This window comes from Stegastes partitus, unplaced genomic scaffold (genome assembly GCF_000690725.1).
Source record: "Stegastes partitus isolate 25-593 unplaced genomic scaffold, Stegastes_partitus-1.0.2 Scaffold396, whole genome shotgun sequence".
NCBI lineage: Eukaryota > Metazoa > Chordata > Actinopteri > Pomacentridae > Stegastes > Stegastes partitus.
The window spans coordinates 151,053-166,278 of NW_007578127.1; the positions used below are offsets into that span (position 1 = coordinate 151,053).

A 15,226-nucleotide genomic window follows, 5' to 3' on the forward strand; every position below is an offset into this window, starting at 1 on the left:
CAAAGGGAACTTTTACTTATTTCATTAAAATTCAGACCAAACAGGAAAAGCACTCATGTAAATAACAGTATCCCTAACTTATTGTGAGTAGTGTAGTTTTAATTTCTCCTTGCTGTTTGATTAGGTTCAGGTACCAAAACTGTGTGGTGATAGGAAAATGTCATGGATACATAACATCCTTTCACACCGTGTTAGAGGCGTTTTCTCAGTTTTCTGGGTTACCACACAACATTTAGTATTTGATAGGTTGGCAGAAAACGAGCGACGGTAATGCAATGAAATAAATGTTATCTTAATTTGAAATGGATTTGGGAATATATGTTTCCCTCAAAATGAAACTGAGACTGCAGTTTAGTTGACAGGGGTAATAGATAGATAATAATAATAATAAGCCAAGTATTACCCATCCTACAGGAGTATAACTGCATCCCTATCATCGCTGGCATTTCCTGTTGTCCCAAATGTGTTGAAGGTGAGAGTTGCACAACTAGAAAAAATCTGAAACACAGAAAGTTAATTTCTCTCCTGTTTGTATAGTGGATGTATTGCTGTCCTAGCTCCAGCCTTTTGTGAATCCTCGAATCTCACTGGCTGTGCTTTGTTAAGCTCAGTGTATTTAAGTTAAGTGTCAAACAACAGGAAGTCCTTGAGTTGCTGCAGCAGCTGCTATTCAAAGTTGAGGCATCGGGATCTCGTCAATGACACTGAATGTGTGTCTTACCGGCTATGTCAACCAGTGTGATCTCTGGCCACGAAAGGAAGTTGATCTCATACGCTACCCATTGTCTTACAATATTTGTCCTTCAACCTTTTTTCGAAGAAAACGTTTTGATGAAACTAGTTCATTAAGTATTCATGAAATGCAGCTTGTCTGCCAATGGCAAGACACCCACAGGGCCATTATCACTCCGCATCACACACACACACAAGAATACATATATATGCACTGGTAGCTGTCACACACTGAAGGGTGTGTCAATGCACAGATGAACATGTGCATAAACAAGCGAGTGTAGGTGAGAAGCTGTTCATTTAGATTTTTGGAAGTGAGTGTAGTTTGAAGACAATAACTAAAACCTCCTCATTAACATGATTTGCCTGTAGGCGTAATCCTTAAAAGTGACACTAATTTGTGTACATTTAGCAAGTACACAAAATTTTAGCCCCGAGACTCTGAGCACTGGCTGCATGCCATATCACATTACTAGAATGTTCCAGCGCCCCCATGTTGTTGTCACAAACTAGAGAAAACAGTTGTCACTAGCTTAGTCATGGCAATTACACTTGGAGAACTCCTGTTTCGGCTGTCCTCAAAAGCTCATTGCTCGGAGAAAGTCATTGTCATCCACTTGTCGCACGCCCGATTGAACTCATCAGATCAAATGCCTTATTTCTTCTGTTGTCTTGGGCAATCCTCACATAATAACTACACATGTATGTTTTCCACTTTCGCAACTCACAACACTCAGTTGCTCCCATCTCTAGCCTCCATAGTCCACCCCCCCATCTCTGCAATCACTCTTTGCTCTTTGTCAGAGGAGGAGAGAATTTCAATAATGCAACTGTTGTCAGGAAATAAGTCATCACTTCATTGTTCATGACACAAGAATGTAAATGTGTGTGTCAGTAGATAATATGAAACCCACACCTGAGTTTTTCTTTCTACTCTGGTAATGCAGAGATTATTCAGAAGTGGCAAATTATTTGGATTACTTTTATCTTGTAATTGTAGCACTCACTGTTGAAGCTATTGCACACATACTGAATTTGCAGGAAATAATAGGAGTTTGTGTGTGTGTGCATGCTTGTGGGCATTTCTTTTGGTGTGTTTGTGTGTGACTGAGTGCATTTGACTGTGCACCCCACTCTAGACAAAATCATGGCATGGTTTCTCATTTTCCAGTCCAGTACTGTTGGTAATGTGAGAGCATGGCTAATCCCCTGGAGTCTCACATCACAGAATCAAACTCTGCCAGTTAGCACCGCATGCGCTCTGACACACACACTTGCACTCTCTCCGTAGAAATCCAGGATCGAAGTACCCGCACATTATCACACGCGTGAAACACGTAAATATAATCGCTAAATGTGAATATCAAATGCAAACAGAAAATTGTGCAGCTATTTGTGCTTATTCGAGTGTGTGCGTATCTGCGTACAGCATTTTCACCTCCTGGGGGCTAATCACAGTGTCCTGACAGATCACTGGAGAGCACTTTCTATCAGCAATTAGAATATGATTATATTGTCTCTCTCGGTGGGACCAGTGAGTCACTCTGTGTAATTTCAGTCTGTCTCTTTGGTCAAGCAGTGAAGCTGAGGTGGAGCGCTGCTCAGTGGAACCTGAAGCAATGAGTCACAGCCTCTTTACCGGATGCATGAAGAGAGTAGAACCAACAGTCTGCTGTTATCGTGCGCATGTACACTACAGCACACAGCTCGCCTGCTTTTGTAGGTGTGTGTGTGTGTGTGTGTTTGTGAGTTGCCGCTTGGCCAGGGGAGCGCCCAGTCGTCTGGGTAAGGGGCGGCTGTCGAAGTAGATTGGCATTCTAGTCAGGCCACTGAAGCTGACAAAGCAATTTAGAGGCATGATGCCCACACTGAGTACGTCTGAATCCCTGATGCACATTACCCCCCCACCACCTCCACCAATTGTTATCATCATCAGCTTCATGCCTGCCCCCTCCCATCAAGCAGCAAGAAGTACACATTGGCAATCCCACTGTAATAAGCAACTTGGCCCCCGCGCTGACTAGGATTATTACATTGATTACGAAGGGTCATCTTTTTGCAGGGGAAAATTCAATCTTATTGATCCTTTATTTCATTGTCTTCCCACTTCTGGGAGAGTTCATTTTCAGTGTTCCTTACATTTTAAGATGGTCATCCAACGAAAAATGAGAGCATCAGTCATTTCAGCAAATGGCCAGAAATGACTCATGTTCACATTCAAATCCTTATAATAGTCATGGGATGTCCATCAGGGGCAAAGGAGGATGTAGTACGACATTATAGAGCCACAAAATCACATGTCAGACTTTAACACTGGAAACAACTGTTCTTCACCTTTCTGACAGAAAAGAATAGTTTTTTTTAAGCATGACTTCGATAATTCCCTAAATTTAACTATGTATTGAACCAGGTGTTTATTGCAATCCATCCAGCTCTTCTAACCTTCAAGTCTCTCTCCAATCATTATTTAACCCCCTAAAAACTCATCCGTGTATCTGAGTTACATATATAAAAGTTTTTCTATGAAAAAAAATAATCCCACACACCTTAAAATTGCTCAGATATGAAGCTACATTGTTAATTCCTTTAGATCTATGAAGTCCCTGCTTCTTTTCCTGCCCAACCCTCTCCTATTCATTGCAACTCAGCACACCAGCTCACCTACAACCCTGCTCAAACACTGTAAAACTATTCTGCGCTAAATGGAAAGTTGTAGTCCTAAAGTATGTTCAACCTGGAAACCTGTTCTGAAGAAGAATAATGATACAGAAAGATCCACCCCACAAGTTGACTGAATTAGTTTATTACATTTGTGACATACGAAATCCTGGTGGTCTGAATCCGTGTTTTTAATACGATCGTCAGTACACTGCAGTTTTAAGTGGAAATGCTCAGCAGTGGCATTAGACTGTCTTTGTCACTCATTAAGCTTCTTAATAACAGACAATTCTTATAAAGAAGAACAATTCGAGATTAATATAGTGTGAAGCCTGTCTTGGAGCATAGCTTTATTCATTTTATTAAAAATTTACGTTTTGGGCCATGTTACACTCTGTTGCTATGTTTACCACATAATACAAAGCTCTACTTTGTACGATTCCAGGGTGATGACTCCCCTAGAGAGTTTTTATGCACTTATTCACTGAGGTTGCCTACGTTATCAGGGTTAATTTCAGTTTCTCTGTGATCAGAATGGAGGATAATGTGTTTACTGAGCCCAAACGTATGGAAATGATGTCCATTATATTTAATTAACTGATAACGTGTGAATCTGGTGCATATAAAAAAAAAACAGGGAGGGGGTCTTTAATGAATAATTAGTTTTAACCTGTAACGTTATTTCTTTACTAATATTGGTCAAGTTTTTTTTTTTACAGAAAAATTAGCCAAATCATAGGTGTATAATCAGAATATAAAACTAAGTAGTAATGGTGAAATGGCTGTTTGTAATCATTTTGATAGCTACGGTGAACAATGTGATCCTAACCAGTCATTTAACAATGCATTGACAAACAATGCATTTAGTTATTTAATTTGGAGAATATTGGTATTTTTTTCCTCAGTTCTTAGCATGGTCTTAATATAGATTCTTGTATATTTTAAGTTACATTTGACCATAAGCCAAGTAAAAATTATTTGGCATTTCCAGACTTGGCCTGCAAAGTGGCGCAGTTGATAGCACTGTTGCCTTACAGCAAGAAGCTTGCTGGTTCGCATCCTGGTTGGGGCACCAGGATCTTTCTGCGTGGAGCTTGCATTTTCTCCCTGTGCATCGTGGGTTCTCTCCAGGTTCTCTGACTTCCTCCAACACAGTCCAAAAACATGCTGAGGTTAATTGGTGATCCTAAACTGTCCGTGGGTGTGAATGTGAGTGTGCTTGGTTGTCTGTCTCTAAGTGTAGCCCTGTGATAAACTGGCAACCTGTCCAGGGTGTCCTCTGCCTTCGCCCTAAGTCGGCTGGGATAGGCTCTAGCCCCACTGCGACCCTAGTGAGGATTAAGCGGTGTATGGGTGATAGATGGATGGATTTCCAGACTCACTTTTCTTCAGTTTCACAATCAAATATATTATGCAAGATAGATATAATCAGCATGTGTGTTTGTCCCCTGTACCTCCTTCTCTCTCCCTACTGGCCTCAGTCCAGAATAATTACCCAGGAGCTCTGCCATCTTTGCTAGCCTCCTCCTCTCCTCTACGCCTCCTCCGTGCTCTATGTTCTGTAGCTTCCCTCCTCTTCATTCCAGGCTAGGTGCAGGGCAATAATAGAGCAGCGAGTGGGGAGGCATGGGTTAATCTGTTGACCCCTAGCTGTTGTACACCATCTGAACATGTTTCTCTGGAGTCTGGACCTCAGCTATTACTCTAAACTATCTGCGAGTGGTTCTTAGTCCGTCAAAGTGCAGCTCAAGGTTCATAGTGTGCCCTACTTAGAATGAAAACTTGTATTAAGAGACAGAATAAATACACATACGGAATATTAAAATTATTAAACTAACTTCCCATCCCATAGTGACAGCCACAACAAATTAAATAAATATGAGATGTAAGGAATTAAATCTGACTTATATCTGAAAAGGTGCCATACTTGATATTCACATATTTTCAATAAACGCTGAAAGTGGGTGATTGTTGTTGTGCATTTCCCACAAAATAAACTGTCTTTTAAAGAACGAAGCACAGCAATATTTTAGGTTATAGGCTATAAAAAGCTGAGCAGGTAATAATTTTAGGAAGCACTCACAGAATTTGCTACAGACAACATTTGACAGACAAAAGCTCTCCACTCAAAATATAGATGCTTCTAATGTAGCCATTTCGTTTTTATTGAATATATCCTAAATCCTGTAGTACCTCAAATTTTAATTATTAAATTGTATCTGCTTGTACCTAATCTGCTTACATCCACTAACTTGTTATTGATAAGACAAAACCAAAACCAAAAGAGGGCATGTCATATTTTTTCTGTAATGTTTGGTGTTTATTGAATTCCCATTTAAACTTGAAGCATAAACATATTACTGATCCAGTGACGATTTGTGTGTTTTGTATAGAAGAGCAAAATATGCTTGCAATACAAGGCATCAGTGGTGAAAATGTTGGGCAAAATTGGAATTAAGAACAACTTTCTTATACCTATTGAGTAACAAACAGGGGAAATGCCTGCAGAGTGCTGTTTTCTTAATGAATTCCTACTCTTTGGTTTGAGCGTGGGCTACAACATACAGTGCCAGTGTGTTTCATGGTGTGGTGTTCCTGTTTTCGGTAAATGTTTTTAATGATCCTGTAGTAATTAATTAACATTTTATTCTTTTTGCATGAAGGATTATTGTGGTGATTCTCCTTTGCATTTTTTTTTAATTAATCCTGAGATTATCCTGTGTAGCCTTCAGTATGTGGCAGCACAGAGGAGTTTCTGTGCTGTGAGGTATTAAGAGCGGTCCGTATTAACAAGGCCTAAGTGAATTAGTTCCAAGTCTCCTTGACTATCAGAATGTTCTTATTCAGTGTCGTCCACTCCATTGTTTGCCTTCGGCACAGCTGATTGCTTCGATAACATTTACATGTATGAAAGGCCACTGTCTAAAGAATCACAGCGAAACTGTGAAGGCATTCAGCGTTTTGAGAAATGATTCATCTGATTTGACAGAGGGCATGCAGGGGATGGAAACAAGAGAACATTACCAGTGAAGAGGTGAGGGCCACTGGGTGTATTTCTGTTTGTTGTCTCCATCTGCTGGGTGTAATTAGCAGGCAACGGCCACAAGATGCCTCAGAGAGAGATAGAAAGAGCCAGTCAAAGAAGAGTGTAAGTGAGGTGAGGAACTTAACGAGTCGGACAGTAATTTGAAAATGAAGAGGGGGGAAAAGAAAATATGAGAAGAGGACTCAAGTGGGTCTCAGTCTAATATTTTAACCTATTTAATTTAAGTGAATAAAGAACCCCAGGTGCACTTGAACTTGTTAATGAGAACAGTGCAGTGTTCATAATTTGAAGTGCTCCTCTCTGAAGGAGTGCATAGACTATACCAAAGTTAATGCAATTCATCAACCCGTGCAAGGTGATGTAGTTTCGAAGAAATGTGCGCTGTGCTAACATAGCAGTCAATCAGTCATGTATGCAGGCATGCATATAATATTACAACTGAAAGAAAGTCCTGAAGAAAAGGCTTATATTTGCACAATTTTAAGAGTCCAAGAATTGTAAGATTTATCTAATAATTCTCAACATCTAAAGTGAATTTAATCAAATATTTTTATTAAAATTGTTCTGTGGAGTTCCTTTCTTGTAAAGCATTTTTAAATCTAATTTATTTTTAGAATAAAATAGCTTCTTAACTGTCTGCATTCTTTGTGATTTAAGTGTCAGTCAACAGAACAGTGTGAGATCACCGTTAAGCATGGTGATATATCACTGCTTTCACTTGAGGATGAACGTGTTTAAAACAAACAAAACAAGGACCCGTTCATAAAAAAAAATGTGCTCCATTTCAACTTAGAAACTCTGCTGGGTATCTGTAAATTATGTAGTTGTTTGTATGTAGTTATTGGGATTTTTGCCAGAATTATCGACACCACACGAATTACAGCTTGGTAAAGAAGTGAAGAGGAGGGGGAAGCTGGCAAAGAAGCAGAAGCAGTGGAAGGGGGGCAGACAGTGACAGAAACAAAGGAATGCAGGACAAGCAGCTTGTGGACTAGTTGGAGGTGGTAGAGAGATAAAAGACAGCACTGCAACAGCCAAAATCCATATTGCATGAAATAGAGACATACACATAGCTCATCCAGCACCTTTCCTTCCAGAGGCTTCATGCTGCATCTCAGGAGTTATGTTGAATTATCCACAATGCCACTTTCGTTTGTCCCTCTGACTTGCTTTGCTCTGTCTCTCACTCTCCCCATCTATCCATCCAGGAAACACCAACAGCGTTTTTGCCCTGGACTACATCAGTGGGTCCCTGACAGTGAATGGCCAGCTGGACAGAGAAAACCCACTCTACTCAGCAGGATTCACTCTCACTGTCAAGGTGAGCTGCTGAATTTAGGGGGAGGAGTGTGATGGTGAGACCCGGAGAAGGGATCGAAAGCCTGTTTGGGCGGTGGATCAAGAGAAAGCTTTGATATGATAGTGTACTAAATCAATGCAGTGTCTCAGTTTGATATTGTCTCAAAAGACTTGCTAAATTCAGTCCTTCAACCTGGCTTGTAGCGCACATATTGTGATGTGACAGCATTTGATGTCGATACGCTGGAATTTGGAAGGATTCCAAGGTCAATATGCCACTTAACACTGACTAAATACAAGATCCAGCAGTACCATATGTGCCGATTGAGCCTGTGTAAATATGCTTCTGTGCAAATGTGACCCAGACAAACTCAAGTGCCTCCATTGGACTTGCTAGTGGAGGTATTCATGTTTGTGATTCTATGATAATATCTCCTTCAGAGGCTTGTGTTCACCGAGCAGCCAGGAGGACAAGGGGAGATGAGAACAAGATAAAGGAATAGAATTTAGAGTCCTCCTTGATGCAGAGGCATCCTTTGTTCCTCCATTTTTTCCCCCCTTTTTTCTTTTGTTTGAAGCAGGTGCAATCTCCGAATCCCTCTGTCCCTCCACTGAGCCTAGAGGCTATCTCTCTTGACTTTTTAGCATGTCAGTCCTGCCCTCTCACCCCCACCACAGCTTCCCACCGTGTCCATTCCGCCATTGTTTTTTTTTTTTTGTCATTATTTCTTCTCTCCAGTATTGTATACCAAGTGATTGCCACAGGATGAGAGGATGCGTGAAATGAAAAGATTTGCAAAAAAAGACCCTTTTTTTTCACTGTGTATCTCCAATATTGCATTCTTGATTTTGATAGCAAGTCAAATCATTTCCACCTTTTTCCAAACAATTAAACGGCACCTAATAGCCTCACTAGCGCTCATGTACTTACTCATTTAGCCGCAATTATTGTCAATAAAAAAACATGTACAAGATTTTTCTTTTCTTTTCTTTTTTTTATATGTGAGACTATTGAGATACAACCCAATCTAAGGTTTAATACAAAAAAAAAATATTCTGGCTAATATATTCTAGCCTCAGTCTGTCTTTTTAATTGAAATCAATAATTACAAACAAGAAAAGTAGAATGAGCAAAAGTGCTGAAAAAGAAAAAATGTCACACAAAAATGTATTTATAAGATATGGATTTTTTTTCCTCCGAATTTTCTCTCCTTCTCTCTGCTTGTGCTTTCTTAGCTGGTGCTGCTATTGATTGTGGTGTGCCATAGTAATACAACTAATTTCTCAACTTCAGGCAGCTTAGATAGTGCTGAGCGTGTGGAGGTGGAGGTCAAGTGATTTAGTGGCGTTGGGATGAAAGAGGCTAAACTACCTTGATTACCCAGAGACCAGCATGTTGTTCCTGACTCTTCTCCTATTGCCTGTGACACTCCTCCATCAATAAAATACTTTCTCTCCTATTTTTTTTCTTTTCTTTCATTTCAGAGGCCTCAAGTCTTCAATACTGAGGCAGCAGAAACAGAGAGAGAGAGAGTGTGTAATCATGTCTTCTCAATGGGACTCTTTTCTCCTAAATCTTATTGTGTGTCCATGTGTATATGTGTGTATGTGTGGATGTACATGTGCTGGCCCTCTCTTGGCCTCACTTTGAGCCTATTTCTATGATTGCTTTGAGGCCGTCTGTCCACCTTTTGATCCAATAAATGAACAGCTGTAAATACCTGGCGAGATTGCGTGCTGACCGCCTCCATCCAGAATGACATTTTCAGTCCAATCAAATGCATCTCATGTGGCTCTTTCCTTCTCTCTCTCTGCCACTTCCTTCTGTTGCTCCCTATAAGGCCACAGAGTTAAAAGATGATCGCAGCCCATCTAACGCAACGGTGATGACCACCTTCACTATCCTGTTAATTGACAAGAACGACAATGCCCCGAAGTTCAACAGTTCCGAGTATCGAGTCCGCATCACTGAGCTGGCCCAGGTGGGCTTTGCCCTGCCCCTCTTTATTCAGGCCGAAGACAAAGATGAGGTGAGTGGATCACCACTTAATTTCTGACAACAGTCACAACAGATTTGACTTTAGACTGATACAGTTTAAATCAATTCTTGGATAATTTAATAAATCAGCATGGGAACAAATAAAGGATTTCAAAATCAGATGCTTTCATCACTGCACTCTGCAGTTCTGTCCACCTGAACCTGCTAATGTTGCTACACTGTTCTGTTTTATAACAGGCCTCTACAGTGCACATGTCACTATATGAAAGGAAAAATTAGAAATGCGAGAATAGGAAGAATTATTTTCGCTCACCAGTGCAAGTGACTCTAATTTTGGATGCAGAGTTTGACAAAACACATGGATAAGCTAATTCTCATTTTTGGTCAGTGCTGATCATTACTTTTGTTAGTAATGCCACCAGCAGCAGCAGCAACAGCAGCAGCTCATAATGGCTGTCACTGATGCTTGCTGTTCATTCTGTACTGGACATTTTCTAGTTTCTAGAGTGACTGGTCTTCTCTCTAGCAGATTGTGACATATCTTTCTAGGGTCACTTTCTACAGGTACCTTTTCATCATTCATATATCAATCATTTCAGATGAGAAACCACAACCATCAGTATCTGGATCTAGTGGCTCATGAAAAATAAGGTGTGCCAAACTGTGCACTCTGTCACTGATGTACAATCAAGTCCATAACTATTTGAACAGTGACACAATTCTTGTAATTTTGGCTTTTGGCTACAAATCCTTTGCAGTCATTGACTGCCTGAAATCTGGAGCCCATGGACATTTTCCAAATGCTGAGCTTTCTACCATGTGATGCTTTGTTGGGCATTTATTGCAGCCACCTTCAGTTGCTGCTTGTTTGTGGGTCTTTCTGCCCTCAGTTTGGTTCGGTAAGTATAAAGCAGCTCAGATTGGTTGAGGTCAGGTGACTGACTCATCTGTTTCTTTGTCTTAAGAAGCTCTTTGGTTGTCTTCTGTATGTTTTGGGTCATTATCCATCTGTACTGCAAAGCACCTTCCTGTCAGTTTTGCAGCATTTGACTAAATCTGAGCAGAAGGTCTGTCCACTTCAGAATTCATCCTACTACTTCAGTCAGCAGTCACATTATCAATAAACACCACTGACCCAGTTCTATTGGCAGTCAAACGTGCCCATGCCACAACACTGCCTCCACCGTGTTTCACAGCCGATGTCTGTTTTAAACCATGTAATTTCATTCCTTCTTCATTTTCTTCGACTGCCATTGTTCTGGTACAAGTTCATCTTGATTTTATCCATCCAAAGAATCTTCTTCCAGAACTGGGCAGACTTTTTTGTAGATGTTTTTGATTAAAGGTTAATCTGGCCTTTCTGTTCTTTTTTGCTCTATTTACATCTTGAGATAAATAGTCTGTATGTGAATTCACCAAGGCGCCTCTAATTTGTAGACTTTGACAATGATGTGCAGACCTCCTCAAGAGTGTTCTTACCTTGGCTTGATGTTGTGAAGAGGTTTCTCTTCAGTCCACAAAGAATTCTGCTATCATCCACTTCAGTTATCTTTCATGTTCTTCTGGGCCCTTTGGCGTTGTTGAGCTCACTAGTGCATTCTTTCTTTTTAAGAATACACCAGACTGTTGATTTGGCCATTCCTAAAGTTTCTGCTGTCTCCCTGATAGGTCTGTGTTGTATTTTTTTATATTTTGTACTGTATGATGGCCTTTTTCACTTGTTTCGACACCTCTCTGGAACTTATATTCAGAGTTCCCTTCAACAGCTACCAAATTTAACTGTTGGAATAAACTCCAGGCTTTTCACCTCCACAATTTGTCATGAAATCACAGGCAAACAGGCCAGCCCTGGTCATGATACTGCTTATGAGTTAACTGTCCAATAGTGAGGCGATGGTGCAGTTGTGTGAAAAATGGCTGTAATTCCTAAACCGTTTGTGCAATGTCTTGTTAAACTGATCCTAGCCACTTGTTATACCAAGTGGTACATAGAGGCAAACTAACGAAGATTGTGTTTATAAATCCAACTGTAGGTAAAGTACCAGCAGATAAAAGACTATGACCAGGACCTGTTCTGCAAAATGTGAATTGGAACATCTTTAATTATTGGTCCAAATGAAGTTATTATTACTATTTTTCACATACTCACTTATCTTTCATTTTCTACAAAGGTAGTTAGGACAGCTGCATATGAGCGGTGTGCAGCTTGGGTTTTCATTTCTAGATTTATATTGATCTTGTGTATGAATGTACAGCCAAAAACAAGATCAGCGCTCTTTGAAAGCATTTTCTTGGCAACGTCGTGCGTTATGTGCGGACTGTCAGCAGCAGTGTACAACAGCCAGCTTTAGTGTGTCCGCCACTTCCCATTAGCTGTATCTATCAGCCTGCTGTGGCGACATGCAGTCACACACTCAGATAGCAAAACGTACACAGAACTCAAACATTTTACGCTTACCCTGCTATTCTGTCTTTCTCACTTTCTCTCCCTCTCTCACATGAGCACATGCTCGCTCACACCCGTGCATAGGACTCCGACTACAATTTAATTTGCTCTGGAAGAGATGGGATAGAGCATCAAATTATACCTAACGAGGAAAATCAATCACCTAGGGTGCAGATAAGCCGAAAGCTAGTCAACTCTGATTGATTCAGGCACAGCAGCCGCCAGGGTGGAATTTGACAGATAACTGCAAGTCAAGTGGATAGAGAAAAAGGTGGAGAGTAAAGAGAGACAGACGTACGGAGAGGAGAGGAGAGGAGAGGAGGAACTCTAAGAAAAATGACTGAACAGAAAGTAGCCTGCAATGGAGCAAAACCAGAAGTCTGAATAATTGGTGGAGCAGGAATGAACAGGAGAAAAAGAAAGCACTTGAAAGAGAGATAGCAGGAATATTTAGCAGCAGCTCTGTTTATCTATTTCAGGGATGGTGTGTTTGCTTCTGTCTGTGTTCCAGTGGCAAGTAGTGAAGGTGTGCGAGCGTGTTGCTGCACACAGGTGGGGTGACGACCCAGACACCTGGCATGTGATAAGAGGTCTCTCTGTAGGTTAGCACTCAACACTTTACCACAAGCAGTAGCTGCTCTTAGTCTGGGGACGCACACAGCCGCTTAGCATATCTAGGCTAAGATTGCTCACTGCAAATGAGGGAATAGTAATTCTGAGACCGTTTTAATTTGCCAGATTCGCCGTAGATGCTACACTGGAAAGCACTTACTGCAGTGCATTAGTAGCCACAGCTCACTGTTTATTCATCATCATATAACAAAATAAAGTGCATCAGGAAAAGTTACAAAAGAAGGGTTTCACACATATGAAAAAAAAAAAAGTAAAATTCAGTTTTATGTGCTACAGATGTAGAAATTGCCTGCACTCTACCAGTCTTGCATTGTTACATTGCTGCCATAATGCCACATGTCAATCCTTCCCAGGGAGTAAAACCTACGAGATGATTTTTTTGTCTCACTGTTTTTTTTTATTGCTGTTTTGATCCCTTAAACCTGCATGTCATTGCTGATACACACACACTCATTCATACTCCACTACACCTGTGCTGTAATCTCACTTTTTCCATGTGCGAGGGATTATGGGCAGACGTTTCATTCCTTAGACTATGACACAAGTGGTAGTTACCTCTCTCTGTCTGTCGCTGCCTTCATTTTTCTTCTGCTCGGCTAGCATCTTTAAAACTTTTACTGCTGGAACTTGTCACTAAACTTTGTGGCAGTTGCGTCTGACAGGATGCTTTTATTGGGGGCTTCTAAAGGCAGAAGCAAATGGACGGGCAATTACGTTTATGGGCAGTTTGAGGTGACATCCCTGCATATTGGATGGTCTTTTAAATAGGAGTCATCAGCCACAATGGTTCTCCCAGAGATGAAAACAAAAACAAGGGGGCTATTTCAACTGGCAGCATAATGCCAATCGACCACCCCACCCGTCTTCCCCTGTCTGCCACAATGGCGACATGATTGGCCGCCCTGCAGCTTTATATATTAGGACAGGAGGGATCCAGAGATGTTTTCTCAGCTAAAGACAGCCACAGGTATTTTAGAGCTGTGATGTCACTTTGACCCTGACTTGGTTTATATTTACCGATGATGATTTTGCAGTCGGGTAGTTATCTGAGAAAGAGAAGAAAATGATTTTTCTTTCTTCACTGTGCCCCTTTTGAAGGTAAATCAGAATTCCATATATCATGTAGTAATTCTTAGTACACACAAGCTCAGTCATACATCTGTTAGTCTCTCTAAATGAGACCAGTGCAGGGCCTGTTCAGCGCAGGCCAATTGCTTGACCTCCAGTATTGCTGTATGCAGTTTGTTTTCAATATCAGTGACCAACCACCCGTTCAGGCAACTTCACACTCGACACTGACTCCGTAGTGTAATGAAGACGTCAGTATTAAAAGTCAAATTAGCTGAGAGCTCGTTAGGTAAAACCAGCACTGTCAAGAAAGAGGGTTAACCCTCATCCATTCTGTACGTGGCTTTGTCTATAATCTAGTCTAGAGTTGCACTAAATATTGTTTTATTTTATTATTGTTCTTTGTGTCTTTCATTTGTCAAAAAAACATGTTATTGTATACTTATATTAAATAATTTCTAATCCATCCATCCATTATCTGTACACCGCTTAGTCCTCACTAGGGTCGCGGGGGGGCTGGAGCCTATCCCAGCTGACTTAGGGCGAAGGCAGGGGACACCCTGGACAGGTCCCCAGTCTATCACAGGGCTACACTAGACAGATAACCAAGCACACTCACATTCACACCTAAGGACAATTTAGAATCACTAGACTGTGGGAGGAAGCTGGAGAACCCAGAGAGAACCCAAGCTGCACGGGGAGAACATGCAAACTCCACGCAGAAAGACCCCGGGTGTCCTCACCGGGACGCGAACTGCCGACCTTCTTGCTGCAAGGCAACGAGCCACCTTGCAGCCCATATGTCATAATAATAAGTAATGTTTTATTACTCATACTACCTATAATATAAAATGAAATTAGTCTAAATAAATCTCAGAAACGTACCCACTTAATATTTCAGCAGTTATCTAATGATCATCATGTAGTTTATATGCATATATTAAATTAACAAGTGTCTGTCATGGCAAGCTTTTCCCTGAAAGGAAGAATCAGTACTTTGTGTGTATATATATATATATGGTCAAATATAGAATAGGAAGTGTTTGTTTGGCTTATTAGGCAAAAATTCCATTATGATCGTTCAGCATATTGTAATTCAATCAGGAAATTAAACTTCTGCGCTTCGTCTTTGTTGTGTATTCAGGCTTTAGAAAATCTAGTTTATGATGATAGCCTTAGGCCAATCACAGATCTTTTTACTCAGAGCAGGTAAGGTGATTTAAAGAGCAATAAAACAACCGTAAAATTAGGATTTGGTGTCGTAAAATGTTGGATGGAGGACCAATACTTGGTGAGTGGGGTTTAAATCCCAGGTGAAGTGCAAATGAATGTTGACTTTTAAATT

General features: G+C 40.7%; 1 protein-coding gene across 2 annotated transcripts in view; it reads left to right on the forward strand.

Moving 5' to 3' along the window:
• The window catches only part of cdh23 (cadherin-related 23), a 231,052-nt gene that overhangs the window by 121,734 nt on the left and 94,092 nt on the right, over nt 1-15,226 (forward strand). For both annotated transcript variants that reach the window (XM_008285307.1, XM_008285308.1), the window contains 2 exons: nt 7,645-7,757; nt 9,577-9,765. In XM_008285307.1, coding sequence (XP_008283529.1) covers nt 7,645-7,757; nt 9,577-9,765 — 302 coding nt within the window. The remainder of the gene's footprint in view (nt 1-7,644; nt 7,758-9,576; nt 9,766-15,226) is intronic.